The sequence below is a fragment of the Phalangium opilio genome, unplaced genomic scaffold, assembly GCF_054372755.1.
Source record: "Phalangium opilio isolate 3A_F unplaced genomic scaffold, DU_Popi_V2 ptg000209l_1, whole genome shotgun sequence".
In the NCBI taxonomy this organism is placed as follows: Eukaryota; Metazoa; Arthropoda; class Arachnida; order Opiliones; family Phalangiidae; genus Phalangium; species Phalangium opilio.
This window is the reverse complement of record NW_028324217.1, coordinates 20,412,497-20,427,660: the sequence shown is the minus strand read 5'-3', so window position 1 is coordinate 20,427,660 and position 15,164 is coordinate 20,412,497. Positions and strand designations below refer to the sequence as shown.

The 15,164-nt window shown below is 35.5% G+C and overlaps 2 protein-coding genes and 3 non-coding genes across 5 annotated transcripts in view; 2 read left to right on the top strand and 3 right to left on the bottom strand.

Annotated features, from left to right (window-relative positions):
* The first annotated feature begins 533 nt into the window (after positions 1-533).
* On the top strand, positions 534-2,223 carry LOC149621182 (uncharacterized). The gene is made up of 2 exons (XM_089854400.1): positions 534-1,072; positions 1,476-2,223. The coding sequence occupies exons 1-2, from the start codon at positions 724-726 to the stop codon at positions 2,063-2,065; spliced, it is 939 nt and encodes a 312-aa protein (XP_089710526.1). The 5' UTR covers positions 534-723; the 3' UTR covers positions 2,066-2,223.
* A 3,402-nt stretch (positions 2,224-5,625) lies between these two features.
* Positions 5,626-15,164, top strand: part of LOC149621167 (uncharacterized) — a 149,143-nt gene continuing 139,604 nt past the window's right edge. Inside the window, exons 1-2 of the mRNA XM_089855767.1 lie at positions 5,626-5,673; positions 6,028-6,159. Coding sequence (XP_089711893.1) covers positions 5,653-5,673; positions 6,028-6,159 — 153 coding nt within the window. The 5' untranslated portion in view covers positions 5,626-5,652. The remainder of the gene's footprint in view (positions 5,674-6,027; positions 6,160-15,164) is intronic.
* TRNAV-CAC (transfer RNA valine (anticodon CAC)) lies at positions 12,019-12,091 on the bottom strand. The gene has a single exon. It is a non-coding gene; the product is annotated as a tRNA-Val (tRNA).
* Positions 12,156-12,228, bottom strand: TRNAV-CAC (transfer RNA valine (anticodon CAC)). Its single transcript has one exon. It is a non-coding gene; the product is annotated as a tRNA-Val (tRNA).
* On the bottom strand, positions 12,294-12,366 carry TRNAV-CAC (transfer RNA valine (anticodon CAC)). The gene has a single exon. It is a non-coding gene; the product is annotated as a tRNA-Val (tRNA).

The following is a 15,164-nucleotide window of genomic DNA, read 5'->3' as shown; positions in this document are numbered from 1 at the left end:
GATTTTTTGTCGATTATTCTACTAATTATAAGACCAGGCTGCATAATGAAACATTCAGAAAATACTTCCAAATGATTTTAAAATTCAAATTAGGTTGAGATTTTATGGATAGTTTTAGATAAGCACCTCCGACCAATCGCATAACGTTTTGCATTACTGTTATCAAAATTGCCATTGCACGCTCTACATCTCGCACAATTTTATCAAATCTCGCGCTAAATTTCATTTGGCTAGGAGCGTGCCACGAGAATTTTGTTATCAAGAAGGCAGGGCGTTACGCGATTGGCCGGAAGTGCTTATACATAGTTTTCAGGAATGGAGATTCGCTACCATTAAAACAAGGAGACCAGGCGACTTAGAGTGTAAAATAGCAGACGATTTTACGCTCTTAGTCGCCTGATCTCATTCTATTAATGGTAAGAATCCTAGATGCCTGGAAAATATGTATTTCAAATTTTCCATAAAATCTCAACAGAATTGTAATTTTAAAATCACCCTGCGATATTTCATGGATATCCAGATTGGTCTTATAGTTAACAGAAGAATAGGTAAAAAATCACTTAACCATGATCATAAATAACTTTAAAATTTATGATAACATAATTATTAACAAAGTACATTTTTTAAGCTTCAACTTGGAATTCTGTTGTACTAAACTTATCAATGTGAAATCTAGATTTATATTTAGTTTTATTATATTAAAATTTTACATGTCAAAGGTCTATGACAAAGCGAGAAAATCGGGATATTACATCGCAGTCCAAGAAAGTGCGAGTTCCTCAACTGAATGTCGAAGTCAAAAAACATTTGGAATTATCCTTTGAAAGAAATATGGAGATCGATTCAATTATAGACTCTTTGTTTGAAAAACTAGAAGCACAGGAATCTAAAAATAAGTTTCATGAAAATGGAAATATTGAACCGATCTACGATTTACCGGAAATGACCCCGGTTTGTCTTGAAAGCGACTTACTGGATATACCGCTTGAACTGAAAAACGATACTTCAGTGTCCAATTTAGATGCCCTTGAACCTTGCGCGGCAAACTATTCGTCTGCTAGTTCGAAAATTGGTAAGGAATTTTATTCTTTAAAAGTGTGAATACCTAGCCTATCGAATCATGTGTCGCACATTGATACCATGAGTTCATAAGACATGTTCCACAAATTTCTCACTTGTTACTGAGAGCTTGTCATGAAAAAATACCTAATATTCCTATATTTTCATGAAAAAATCCCTAATATTCCTATATTTCTAGAAAAACGTCCTATAAATTCCTGTATTTTCATGAAAAAATACCAATAATTCCTATAAATATTTTCGAAATTCGGCTGGGGGTCCTGGTTTACTGAAATGACTTGAATAAAAATGCGCTAAAACTTTTTTATCAAGGAGACACAGATTAACAGAGGGTTCAGCTTTTTGTGCTAACTTCGATTTTAACTTTTATTGATGGGTTAATTTTCTTTCTGTAGAAAAATCCAAGAATGAACTTTCAACTCGATGCGAATATCCTAAAAATGATCAAGAACGTCAAATGCGAAAGAATAACGTTAAAAAGATTTTCAAATGTGACGAGTGTGACTTTTCCACCAAAGAGAATAGTCTTTTGATCACACATCAACTTATTCACAGTCGGGAAAAACCCTTCAAATGTGATATGTGTGAATATAAATGCAAGCAGAAGAGTAGGTTGAGCGCACATCAACGCATTCACAGTTGTGAAAAACCATTCAAATGTGATCAGTGTGACTATGCAAGTAAGCGAAAGGATGATTTGACCAGACATGAACGCATTCACAGTTGTGAAAAACCATTCAAATGTGACTTTTCCAGCAGTAAGAAGAGTAATTTGATCACCCATGAACGCATTCACAGTGGTGAAAAACCATTCAAATGCGATCAGTGTGACTATGCCAGCACTCGGAAATATGGTTTGTACAAACACCAACGCATTCACAATGCCGAAAAACCGTTCAAATGTGATCAATGTGACTATGCAAGTAAGCGAAAGGGTGATTTGGCCAGGCATGAACGCATTCACAATGCCGAAAAAGCTTTCTGATGTGATCTTTGTGACTATGCCAGTACAAGAAGATTAGTTTCATCACACATCAACATCCAAAACACCACTCAGTAATTTAAAACTTTGTAAGGAGATTTATTTAAATGTATTGTTCAACGCGTTTTAATTTTCTTAATAAATATTAATGTTATTGACCACTCTTATTAATATACATTTGCTTTGCACCTTTTGGAAGGTGACCAGTTGAGACTTAAGCCGGTGTAAAGGAAATTAAACCCGCGATTTTATATCTGATCCAACAAAACAGCTTCATGACTTTGCATACATTTGCAAATTTATTGACGTAGTGGGTATCCTAAAACTAAGTAGTTTTAAAATTCATACACTCTACCATAGAACCACGATGAACTATTTTTAAGGCAAATTATTCATTAAAGTTGTAGGAGAATTTCTTAAAGTTAAGTTGGAGTACTTAAAGGAAAATTGGAGGTAACATAACATTATTCCTTAAAGGGATAGAACCAAGTTTTTTCATCTAGTATAAACTGCATTTGGTTACATATAAAAAAGTATGCCTAAATTATGTGGTGTACGTGAAAAGTCTGAAAAAAGATTTTAATTACGGAAAAAGAACGTTATAAGTTTAAAAATTTAAACTATACATGGGCACCCGCCAACTTGTTTATCCCCGTTGTTTCGTCACAACGGGATGCGATCCTATTGGTCGGGAAAAAACTGGAATGCTTCCACCGACTTTAGCTTCTGCAGTACGATTTTTGTTACTTTTTGTACTGGGGAAGCAGCGCATATTTGAGACGTTTGTAAACATAATTCTCAATTTTCATATTAATTATCCTTTGTTCTCGTAACTCTTGGTTACGTTGTAGAGTAAGAATGATAGCGATTTGTCAAAATTGTCACAGGTAATGTCCAAAACACCACATTTTTACCCTATTTTAGCAAAGGCTTAGCTCCATATATAATAATGGTATGGCTTTATTTTAGCCTAATGGCTCTAATCTAAGCTTCAACACATTTTTATTTGTAATTAAACATTGTAAAACTACTACTTTGAACACCAAAATTACAGTGAAACTATTTACCTTCCTTTATAACTCTCAAAGCATCCGTATCGAAATGAAAAATATTAATATAGCGCAATCCGCGAAAATGCAGAATAGTATGAAAACTACTTTTAGGAGTAAATCTACCATATTTCCGTGTGAGAGGAGGGTAGTGGGGGTTAAACTATCAATATATATATATTTTTGAAAACGTAATTTTAGGTTCTATCTGATTTAAAAAAATGAAAGCTTTTCATTAGTGGTCAAAAGATTGATTCTATCCCTTTAAAAGAACGGTATTTTTCTAAATATATATGGTAAAATATTAAAAATGACTAAATTATCTCTTATTACAGTATGATAATTAGCATTTAATTAGTCTTAAAAACAATGAAGGACTGCTGCGCTACCCGCCATTGGTTTAGTGGTGTCTGCTAAATCGAACCACTCACCACTACGGGATTGGTTGAATTCTCACACGCCGAGAGAGATAAGGGGTAAGAGGTTAGATTTAGCAGACGCCACTAAATCAATGGCGGATGGCGCAGTAGCCATAGACATTAGAATGGTCCTGAGTCTAGCTCTAGAGATAACTCAGATAAGTATTGTATTTTCTAAATGCCACTCCAATAACAAAAATATTACTACCTCCAAGCCCGAAGCTGGGAAACTTACCTCTCTCAGGCTGTCTGCTAATCATTCTAATTATGGCGCGAAAAGCGGTCGCCGGTCAACGAGACAACGATAGGGCTGGGAGTATCGAAGATTTTTGGTATCGATACCGGTATCGAGTACTGAATATTGTACTCGATACCGGGTATCGGTATCGGAGAAAAAAATACTCGATACTCAAAGTATCGAGTACTTTTTTTTAAAGCGCCACCTATGATAGATTTTGCGTATTTAATTATAATAAGCTTTGTAATTAGTTTTTATTTCCTGGAAAAGCATTGCTGCAATATTTTAACATTTAATTTAAATTTATTTAATCTAATTTTTAAGATGTGATTTAAGTTTAGTTAGCGCTATTCACATAAATTTTCTGAAAGCTAGAATCCTTTTAAGTATAATAAAACACGTCGAAACGCGTCTAAGTTAAATTTCAGGTCAATAGGACGAAGGAACTGGCCAAAAAACATACCTCCTCCTATAGAACTTAATATTAATTTTCGGTTACTCCGAATTTTCTTCAAAAGTCGCGCTTATATATGTAAAATTGTAAATCCAATTCTTTGATCGGGATTCTATAGCACGAGCAGGTTGCGTCGTTTTGTGCGCGATCGAATGGGCTATGGTTGAAGAAGCTACGTCTGACGTCAGTCTACTCTAGGGATGGAGTATAGAGACTAAACTATGTCGACGAGGGAAACATTCACGTGTTAAATTATAAAGCAAATGATTGGCCGCAAGTTTGAAAAAGAAACGTTCCTTCGATTCCAGGGGGAAGAGATAGGGGGATAAAGTACTCGATGCTTCGGATTTTTCGAAAGTACTCGATACCAGTATCGGATCCCAAAAACGGTACTCGATACCGGTATCGAAAGACTGAAGTACTCGATACCAAGTTGGCATCGAGTAGTATCGAACAGCCCTAGACAACGAACATCGTAGACAGAAGCCCTTAAATGCTTATTACTAAAATTATTAATCCTTAGCACTAGAAATACTATTAATAAGAGAAGAAACTCTTTCTCCAACAAGAGCAAAAGGCATTAGTTACTAGTAACAAGAAAACTTTTCAGTTAGACGATAAAGGGCTTGACTTTTAGACTTGAATGATTGGTTTATCTGATTCTTTGGCGGGTAAAAGAGGACAAGTAGGATGGATTCATTGAAAGATTGTGTTGTTACGATGAAACCTTTAAGCTGGTAAGTAGTAAAAATATTTCGGAAATTTGAAGAATACCTCAAGAGGTTTAAGGGAACTGCCCTGGCAAAACCTAACCTAAGTTGATCTAATCGGCCTAACTAACCAAACGCAACCTAAAACAGGTTTCAGTTTTTTTGGCCCATCTATCTTAGAAAGGCCAAATGGGCCAGAGAATCAAGAAAAGATTTGCTTTGTGCTTACTTTATTGTACAAAAAGGGAAACTTTAATGGCCAATTAATATTTTTTGGAAAATATTTCCAAATCTTGAGTTGATTGAAAAAAGACAGTTACTATGGGAGCTAATTCTAACAACCAAATACGTGAAATCTCGTACGCTTCTCGCGAAACCAGAATCAAAGATGAAATTATAAGTCGCGAAATCATTGAAACTAAACTTGAAACAAAGATCTCTAAGTTAATTAGAAATTCATTTTTCTCCATTCCTTTGCTTGTTTTTCAAAGATTGTTCCATGTTTCGAAACATATCTTCATTCAAAGTTTAATTTTAGGGAAGAAATGTGTCGTCACAAACTGTCTTTACGCAACGCTTATATGAATGTGGTCGATTTTCAAAGGGATATTCAAAGACAGGTATATGAGAAAATATTGTTCTACCGCGTGAAGTTTAAAATTACAATGAAAATTTTAGGAAATGGATGAGAATGATGGTTTCTTAAGCAAAGATGATAAAATGAAGAAACTGAGGAACAAGGTAACAATTGACAAAACAAGAACACTTACAAAATATTATTCCCATAGAAAAAGCATTGCAAGGAAATCTGATGGGAAAAACGAAACTAGGGGTGCTTTCGCCATTGTCTGGAGTTCAATGCTCATCAGCCATTAAATGGCTGATGAGCATTGAACTTTTGTAAATGTCCTGCCAATGAAAAATTTCACTCTCATTGGCTAGAAGTTTAGAGGATAAAGCTCCCTTGTTTTATTCATCATTAAAAATGAGAATCTTCGAAGTTCTGTCACGTCATTGGTTTCCCCTCTCTCTTGTTTGTCCTTAATGTCCCATGGAAATCAGCTTTTGTATTGGAATCTTATTTCAATTTTATAGTTTGACGTTTTAATTTCAAACGTGAGAAAAGAGAGAATGGAAAATGAGCTAACTATTAATGAGCAAGGAGATAAAATTGACAGGCTCAATAAGGTCAGAGAAGAATTGAAAAACAAAGTCCAAGATCTTAAGGTACGCGACATTGTTCATTTGATGAACACGCAAAGATGAGATTAGATATTAGCAATATTCATTAAGCATTGTTAATTGTTTCAAAAAATTAGGGGAAAAATGGAGAAATTGAAAAGGCTAACGATGTATCAGTGAAAGTTGAACCAGTTGATTATGATTCAGAGCCAAAAGTTGAACTAGTTGATTTTGATTCAGAGCCAAAAGTTGAACCAGTTGATAATGATTCAGAACCAGATAGCCAAGCATTATCTCAACCAGTTGCGGAACAGCAACAACCTCAACGTCAAAATGAAAGGTATTGCAAGAGAAAAAAGGGTGTATTGATTTTGTTGTTTACACGTGTTTTTTTATCATAATTTATCTGTGTAGTTCGGAAGGAGTCCCTACTGAGGACCGGAACCACAAGCAGCCTGGTGCGTAAATCTTTATTTATGTAGAAATATTGTAGGTCTCCCCAAGTCACTTGCTGGGTGCATAATCCTTTCGACCACTTATTTCTGTCAGATTTTTGAGTTAAAATTTTGGAAAGTGTTAATTGGCCTCATTTTCAGCATTAGCCCAAAAACTCACCCTAGGTCGAAATAATTGGTTTCTTTTAAACTTTCATCTGTTTTAAAGATTATCACTATTGCAAATGAGCTTGATTATATAAGGAAATAAGAGGAGAATTAATGGACAATCTCATTTGAAAGATGGACATTTTCCAACTTTGCTAAGGGGAAATAGTTTGACCCTATGTGCCCACAACAAGCCTCGCATTGGTTTGGAGAGAAAGCAACTATACTTCTTTTCTTTAATAGTGTGCGTCTTCATACTCCCCTGCATTCCTTATTTTATCATGTGCGCTTGCAGAACAAAGCATTTTTAATGTTAATTTATAGGGGTGTGCGAATACCACTTTTTGGGTATCGAACCGGTTATCGAATACCAAAAACATTTTCCTTATCAAATACCGAATCGAATAGTTTATTCCAAATCGAATACCGAATAGTTGGGCCTTGGTTATTTTTTTCCTTCCCGATTAATCGCGAATAGTTAAGCCTAGTAACCGCGAATATTTAACCCTAATATTCGCGAATACTAGGACAACTATTCGCGGTTAATCGGGTAGTAACCCTAATATTCGCCAATAAAATTACAAAGCAAGGAGAAGAACATTTAGAAGCTCCTAAATTTCAAAATACCCCTCCTCATTGGTGGTCAAGTATTTCTTAAAATTTTCCTATGCACTTGCTGGTAGTTTTTGATGGGAGACAAAAAAAAAATTGGGATGATATTTTTTAAATAAGGTGGGTCTCTCTAGTGCCAAGGACCTAAATTTATGGTAGTCGAACTTAAAGTCAGTTCGGTATTCGATATTCGAATCGAATAGTGAAAATGGGCTTATCGAATACCGAATCGAATTATTCGGTTCGGTATTCGATCGAGTTATTCGATTGAAACGGTTAACCGCACACCTCTATTAATTTATAAACTATGCATGAATATTAGTAAGAAAAAATAGATGCGATTCTTTGAAAAGTGGGCGGAGACTTTAGAAAGCTCGTGACTAATTAAAGGGCTGGTCGGAGCTGTTGGGGTGAAGGGGGGTCAAACTGTTGGTGAGCATATTGCTTACCCGCCCACCGCGACGGTGGAGCCATTGATTATGGCCAAAGAGCTGGGTGTTTTCCCCCTGAACTAAGGGCGGGCTTCACCCCAACAGCGCCGGTGAGCCCCTTTAAGGGGTGTGACACGAGCTCCGTCCACATCTCATAGAATCATCGCGGTTTCCTTGTGTCGAATCTATGTTTTCCTGATGTTACATTTCCTGAATGAAATGTAGTTTTTGCTTTGTGTAGGTAAATTCAAGAAAAATCAAAATATTGAAGATAAAAGAGGTGTAGAACATCGCTCTAAAATTCGTGCTAGAGAACAAAGCTTCAAATGTGATCAGTGTGAATTTTCCTTTTCACACAAAAGTAATTTGTTCAGACATCAACGACATAAACACAGTGGTGGAAAACACTTCAAATGTGATCAGTGTGATTATGCCAGCAAGCTGAAGAGTAATTTGATCAGACATCAACGCAACCACAATGGTGGAAAACTGTTCGAATGTGATCAGTGTGATTATGAAAGTAAGGAGAAGTATGATTTGATCAGACATCAACTCATTCACAGTAGTGAAAAACCCTTCAAATGTGATCAGTGTGATTATGGTAGCAAGCGAAAGTCCGATTTGAAAAAACATCAACACATTCACAGTAGTGAAAAACACTTCAAATGTGATCAGTGTGACTATGGATCCACGCAGAAGAGTAGTTTGATCACCCATGAACTCATTCACAGTGGTGAAAAACCATTCAAATGTGATCAGTGTGACTATGCTGGCGCAAACAAGACTAATTTGATCAGACATGAACGCATTCACAGTGGAGAAAAACCATTCAAATGTGATCAGTGTGACTATGATAGCAGGAACAAGAGTGATTTGAAAAACCATCAACGAAACCACAGTAGTGAAAAACCCTTCAAATGTGATCAATGTGAATTTGCTAGCGCGACTAAAAATTATTTGTTTAAACATAAACGTATTCACATTGGTGAAAAACCCTTCAAATGTGATCAGTGTGACTATGGATCCACGCGGAAGGTTCATTTCATCGCACATCAACGCATTCACATTGGTGAAAAACCCTTCAAATGTGATCGGTGTGATTATGCCAGCACAGTCAAGAGTAGTTTAATAATACATCAACGCATTCACAGTGGTGAAAAACCCTTCAAATGTCATCAGTGTGACTATAAATGTAGGCATAGGGTTGGTACCGGTAATTGGGAACGATTCTAATTGGGAACACTTTTTCTTTAAAATTTTGTAACAAATTTTTGGATGGCTCAAATTCCTTTTAAAAGGGCTCAATTTGTAGATTGAATATCGAGGATTACGATAAAAATGGTTAGAATATTGTAGGAATACGTGGATGAAAGATACGGACCAATATACGCACCAACTCGGACTCATCAACTTAAGTTGATGCCAATTTTAGGTGTTTCTTGATACAATACCGTCGGGGAATAAGCTTTAGCGAGAGTTACAGTAATCCCACGATAACAAACCTTTAACCATTAGATAGATCACGTTTTTAGCTATAAAATTGATATTAAAATCTCTCGTTTCGATTCGGAATTCGATTCAAAAATAGAGTTGGAAAAAACCAAGTAAAAATTGCAAATGGGAACACGACGTTTCGAGGATAATTAGAATCATTTTTAAGCTATTTTACTAAAAGATTAAACGTAAAAGTGGTGTAAACAAGCTACTTTCGGATAATATTAACTTTAAAATACATCATTGACCCAAAAAATACTCAAATTTCGCGCCTTTAGCAAAGTTTTCAATTTAGCCGTAAGAGGGCCATAGCTACCACTACGTATTGGGCGGGAAAACGGCAAACCGAGTCAGCTGTTATGCTAGAGGCGAATAAAATGTGACTTCTCAACAAATTAGTGAGCATTTTGACTCAGGTATTGTTTTTAACTATATTATCCTATTATCACTTATCAAATCTGCGTAAACTTTAATCCAGGTGCATGAATTTAGGCCCTACGTATTGGTAGCTTTTTTCCTAGGGCCTTTTTTATTCCTCCCATTTGATTAGCATTGGTGTTCCCATTTGGGTCCCGCGTTCACTATTTAGAGTCAGGGTGTTCCCATTTACCAGCGATTGTTCACATTTGGGGTCCTCTAAGGGGTTTAGGAAATAGGATATTGTGCAAAATTTAAAAGAGTTAAAGAGCTGAAATCATAGCGAATTGTGTCTAAAGAATCAAATTTCATGTCCTGAAAGTTTCAGGTGTCTAACGTTAGCGCCACGAAAGTTATTCAAAGATTTGTAAAAAGTGTTCCCAATTACCAGTACCAACCCTAGTAGTAGTTTGATCATACATCAACGCATTCACAGTGGTATAAAACACATAAAATGTGATCAGTGTGACTATAAATGTAGGCAGAGTAGTAATTTGATCGTACATCAGCGCATTCACCTTAAGAAGAAAACCTTTCAAATGTGATTTTACTAGCACAAGTGAGTCTAATTTGATCACACATCAGCGCGTTGATAATGGTGAAATACCATTCAAGTTTTATCATTGTGAAGATGTATCATCACACCAACGTTGAAAGCACATGGGTCAATAGAATGATTTGAAGGACTTGTAAAGAGTAAAATCGAGGAATGCTTTTATTGTAAGACCATTTTGTATAATGAAAAATTTCTAATCATTGTAAAAATCGAAATAAATTGAGATTTCGCTATTGAATGAAACGATGTTGCTTTGACAAATTCCTAATATCTTTTCCGTTGCACGCACTATTTCGGGCAACCCTTTGTTCTTGGTGTGATAAAAATTGCGCCCGACATTGATTATAACCCGAAAAGTTTATCAGCTTTTCATTTCAGGTAGATTAGAAGAAATCTATATTTATTTTAATTTTTAAAATCATTGAAAACTATCACGGAGTTGTAATGGATGATACCATTGTCCAATCTTCATTACAAGTTAATTCTGAAATAATGTAAATTGTTTTCTTGATATTCTGTTTTTATTGTTGTATTGTAAATGAATTTTTACTATGATTAAAATTTATAAAATCTGCTTAAATGATATCAGTTTTCAGATGGTAATTTCAATTGAAGAAAGTTACCTAATCTTTGGGGGGCGACATGATACATAATTACATACAAACAAATGAAAACGTTTATGCAAAATTACGGTTTTATTTATTTATTACAAGCACATGCTCACCAAAATTTATTTGTAATTCAAATAATATTTCTGAAAACAGTTGCGGATCCCCTGTTGTATGGTTCTTAAAAAGCCACTTGTTCCTGAAAAATTAGATATAATGCAGCTTAAAGCCTGACAATAGCTTAAAAACTATGGAGTTGGGATTATTGTCGTGATATACTACAGTAGAAAGTTGTTGAGTCAATTTTACATATTATATAACAACGTCTTGGTTTGGACCAAGGCCGAAAAAACAAACGATATGTGTGAGGTTTAGCAATTGACTGAAGATTCAGATATTGAAATTTTTTTCTAGTTCTTTTTATCCACTCAATCCTTAATCAATATTTAATTCAATCAACTGATTTTACTGTTAATCGATCTAGTCCCTCTAAATTAATTGAAAAAATTACATATCTACGCTTTTTTCAATTAATTTAGAGGGACTAGATCGATTGACAGTAAAATCAGTTGATTGAATTAAATATTGATTAAGGATTGAGTGGATAAAAAGAACTAGAAAAAAATTTCAATATCTGAATCTTCAGTCAATTGCTAAACCTCACACATATCGTTTGTTTTTTCGGCCTTCGTCCAAACCAAGACGTTTTTATATAATATCTGTCACTTCAGTCTTAATGTAATTAAATTTTGAATAATTATGTTTGCTTTACCGTCATACATTTGCACTCTAAAATATAATGGTGCATTCAAACACCATATATGCTGTTTTTTCCAGTGCCATAAAAGACATCATTTAGGGTGTACTTTAACCCCATATCTATGATCAATTCACGCCATTTACTAATATTATTTGCAAGTATTAAGGAAATATTAAGCATTTATGCACCATTCACAGTGGCTTTTAACATCTTTTTTAGACAATCTATTGAACTTCTAATATTACTTAGTTTAATGGTTTTAAAAGTAGGGAAAAAGTACGCTACCTATGTCACCTTATTGAACCAAGTGAAGTGAAATAATTGTTAAATATATATTATAACCACTACACCACAGACACGTGGTAAGTCTAAGTTTTCCAAGAGATCTAACTAATTATTATGTCCAATCAAGATGGTTAAAACATGTATCTACCTGGGCTCGAACCTGGGACTTTCCGCGTGTGAAGCGGACGTGATAACCACTACACCATAAATACGTGGTAATACTGAGTTTCCAAGAGTTCTAGCTAATTCTTTTGCCCAATCACGATGGTCAAAACATGTATCTACCAGGGCTTGAACCTGGGACCTTCCGCGTGTGAAGCTGACGTGATAACCACTGCACCATAGATACGTGGTAGCACTGAGTTTTCCAAGAGATCTAGCTAATTCTTATGTCCAATCACGATGGTCAATACATGTATCTACCAGGGCTCGAACCTGGGACCTTCCGCGTGTGAAGCGGACGTGACAACCACCACACTACAGATACGTAATGACACTGAGTTTTCCAAGAGATCTAGCTAATTATTATATCCAATCACGATGGTCAAAGCCGTACTTCTGTAATTAAGTAAAATTAACGTACTTAGACTTAATTGTTTTGATCAAGCTGGCCGATAGCACACCCTGAATACTTAATTGTTAATTTAAGATAATTCCGAAAAGTATCTTCGCTGTAGTTTTTAAGTTATCGGTGTGGAAAAATCACGAAAAACCCATGTTAATCTCCATAGGAGATTAGCAAAAGCGGGTGAATATTACTTTAACGTTAGAAAACGGTATCAAGTCATATCTACAAGGGCCTACCGGCCCTGTAGAATTTCATTCGTCAAACTGAACTATCGATGGAAATAATGTACAGTATGAACACTTCATAGTTTGCGAGATATCTACGCTGCAATACCTATTTTCTTCCAGTGTGAAATTGAAAATGATTCTATTTAATTTCAGAATTTTTAGATCGCGAGTTTAACGTTAAAAAACTTTCTGTGCTCCCATTTTTTTCCGAGAGCCCGACAAGGAATTGAGCGAAGTTTTTTTAAAACGATTGCTAAGATTGCTTAAAGACTTCAACCAAACAAGATGTTGGCGCCGAGCACAGATCGAGTGAGCTCTGGTGAGTGGGACATAATTTCTTAACAAGTTGGGATACCAAAATAAACCTCTCCGAGCCGAGACGAATTTACTTTCTAAACACAGGTCAACCAGCACCAGCATATGAGAAAAACCGGATATACATAGTTGAAATTGGCGAAATATTGCCAAGGTCTTTAGCAAAGCCTTAAGCGTTTAAAAATTTCCTTTGTATCCTAAATTTTTCTAATGAGGACCTAAAATGTATCACTGAAGGGTGTATTTTACTTTCGGCTCACTCTGAACCGTTAACACCTCCTATAAGAGGAGGCGAAACAAGGTCATTTCTAGTTTAAATCTAGGGTATCTTATTTCACAGACCCAATCGTTTCAGCACTTGGGGATAGATGAAGAATTAACACCCATATTATCTCATGAATATAAGAAATGCGATTACACTATATATATAAATGTAGTAAAGCTGAATTAAAAAGTAAACACCAAATTTGAAATGTTAATATCAAAAGATGTTCTTGGAATATTAAGATGAAACAGAGCTATATAGCTACACAACTACTTAAAGAAACGTAATGCCGAAAAATATTTAAAATATTTCCATTTAATATTCTGCAAAAAGGAAATGTTATCGTTTTGTAAGAGATCTTATCATCCTACTCGCTTTATATTAACTTTGATGTGCGTGTAGTGTTTCGATTCGGATGCAATCTTCATTACTCGTTCTATATAAACTCTCACTTGTGTCATTACATAGAAATAAGTTTATCTTAAATAATTAATTAAATATAAATGATATTAATTATTTTAATCGCCAGTAAATAACTTTAAAAATAGTTAAATCGTTTAACATAAAGTTGTTCCTATTATCTTTCGAAACTTTGCTAATATAGACGTTTAAAGTGAAGGGTACCCCTCTTGCCCGCTTTCTTCAAATTTTGGGGTATATATACGATTCGTTTCCATTATAATAATAGATAAAAACGCATTCGCGTGAACCGATGGTGGAAGCCCTGCCATTGGGAGGCTAGACGTTTCTCGTAACCCTAGCCGATCGCCGCGTATATCTTAAAACCAAACGATAACGATGGAGAAGAAGCCGGAATGGACAAAGACCTGATGATGGTGGTGCATAGAAGCTGGTGTCAATGTGGGATTGACGAAGAACAGAAGATGGTGGTGCATAGAAGCTGGTATCAATGTGGGATTGACGAAGAACAGAAGATGGTGGTGCTTACGAGCCAGCAACTACAGGCTAGTGTCCATGTGGGATGGACAAAGACTAGCAGATTGTGGTCCTTAGAAGCCAGTTAGTAAAGACTGGTGTTGGTAGATGAATGGCCAAGATTCCGTGAACCGCGAACGCGTTCCGGAAATCGGGTATTTGTTTGCTCCGATTTGTAAACTGCGAACGCGGTCACGTGGGGTCTGACAGACACACACACAGACAGACACAGACAGACACGGCCGGTGTAATACCTCTCCGTGACATACGTCACTCGGAGAGGTAAAAATAATCTTTTGTGAAATAAGTCTGAAAGCAGTTTTGACAATTATCCTGTCGGGAGTCCAGCCAGATCTTATGCTCTACATTCTGATTTGATGGTCTGCTTGTGGTTCAAAGGAAATAGTTTAAATAGATCATATGAAAAACTTTAACATGTACAAAAATGGGCCAAGCCTCGCTCGTGCCCTCTCCGCCGTAAAACGTTCTGAGATCCCATGTAGAGCCAAGTCTGCCTTTTGTTCTCATTCAATCGCCAATTGAACAATTATGTTATAAATTAAGTCCTTTTCCTAATTAATAACCAATATTCTTTGACTCTATCATTATTATACATCTTTGTTCGTATCAAAAATATCGTGACTTGGCAATCGCAAGTAACTAATATTAAAAGGAAGTCGAGGGGATATTCACTAAATCGTTGCCGATTTTAAAATAATCGAAGGGATATTCACTAAATCGTTGCCGATTTTAAAATAATCGAAGGGATATTCACTAAATCGTTTATGGTCGAGGGGATATGTACAAGTTTATAAGGCGAGTTATGCATAACCTTATGTACACGTTTATAAGGTAATCTGCGCTTGCCAAGTCACGATATTTTTGATACGAACAAAGATGTATAATAATGATAGAGTCAAAGAATATTGGTTATTAATTAGGAAAAGGACTTAATTTATAACATAATTTTATTA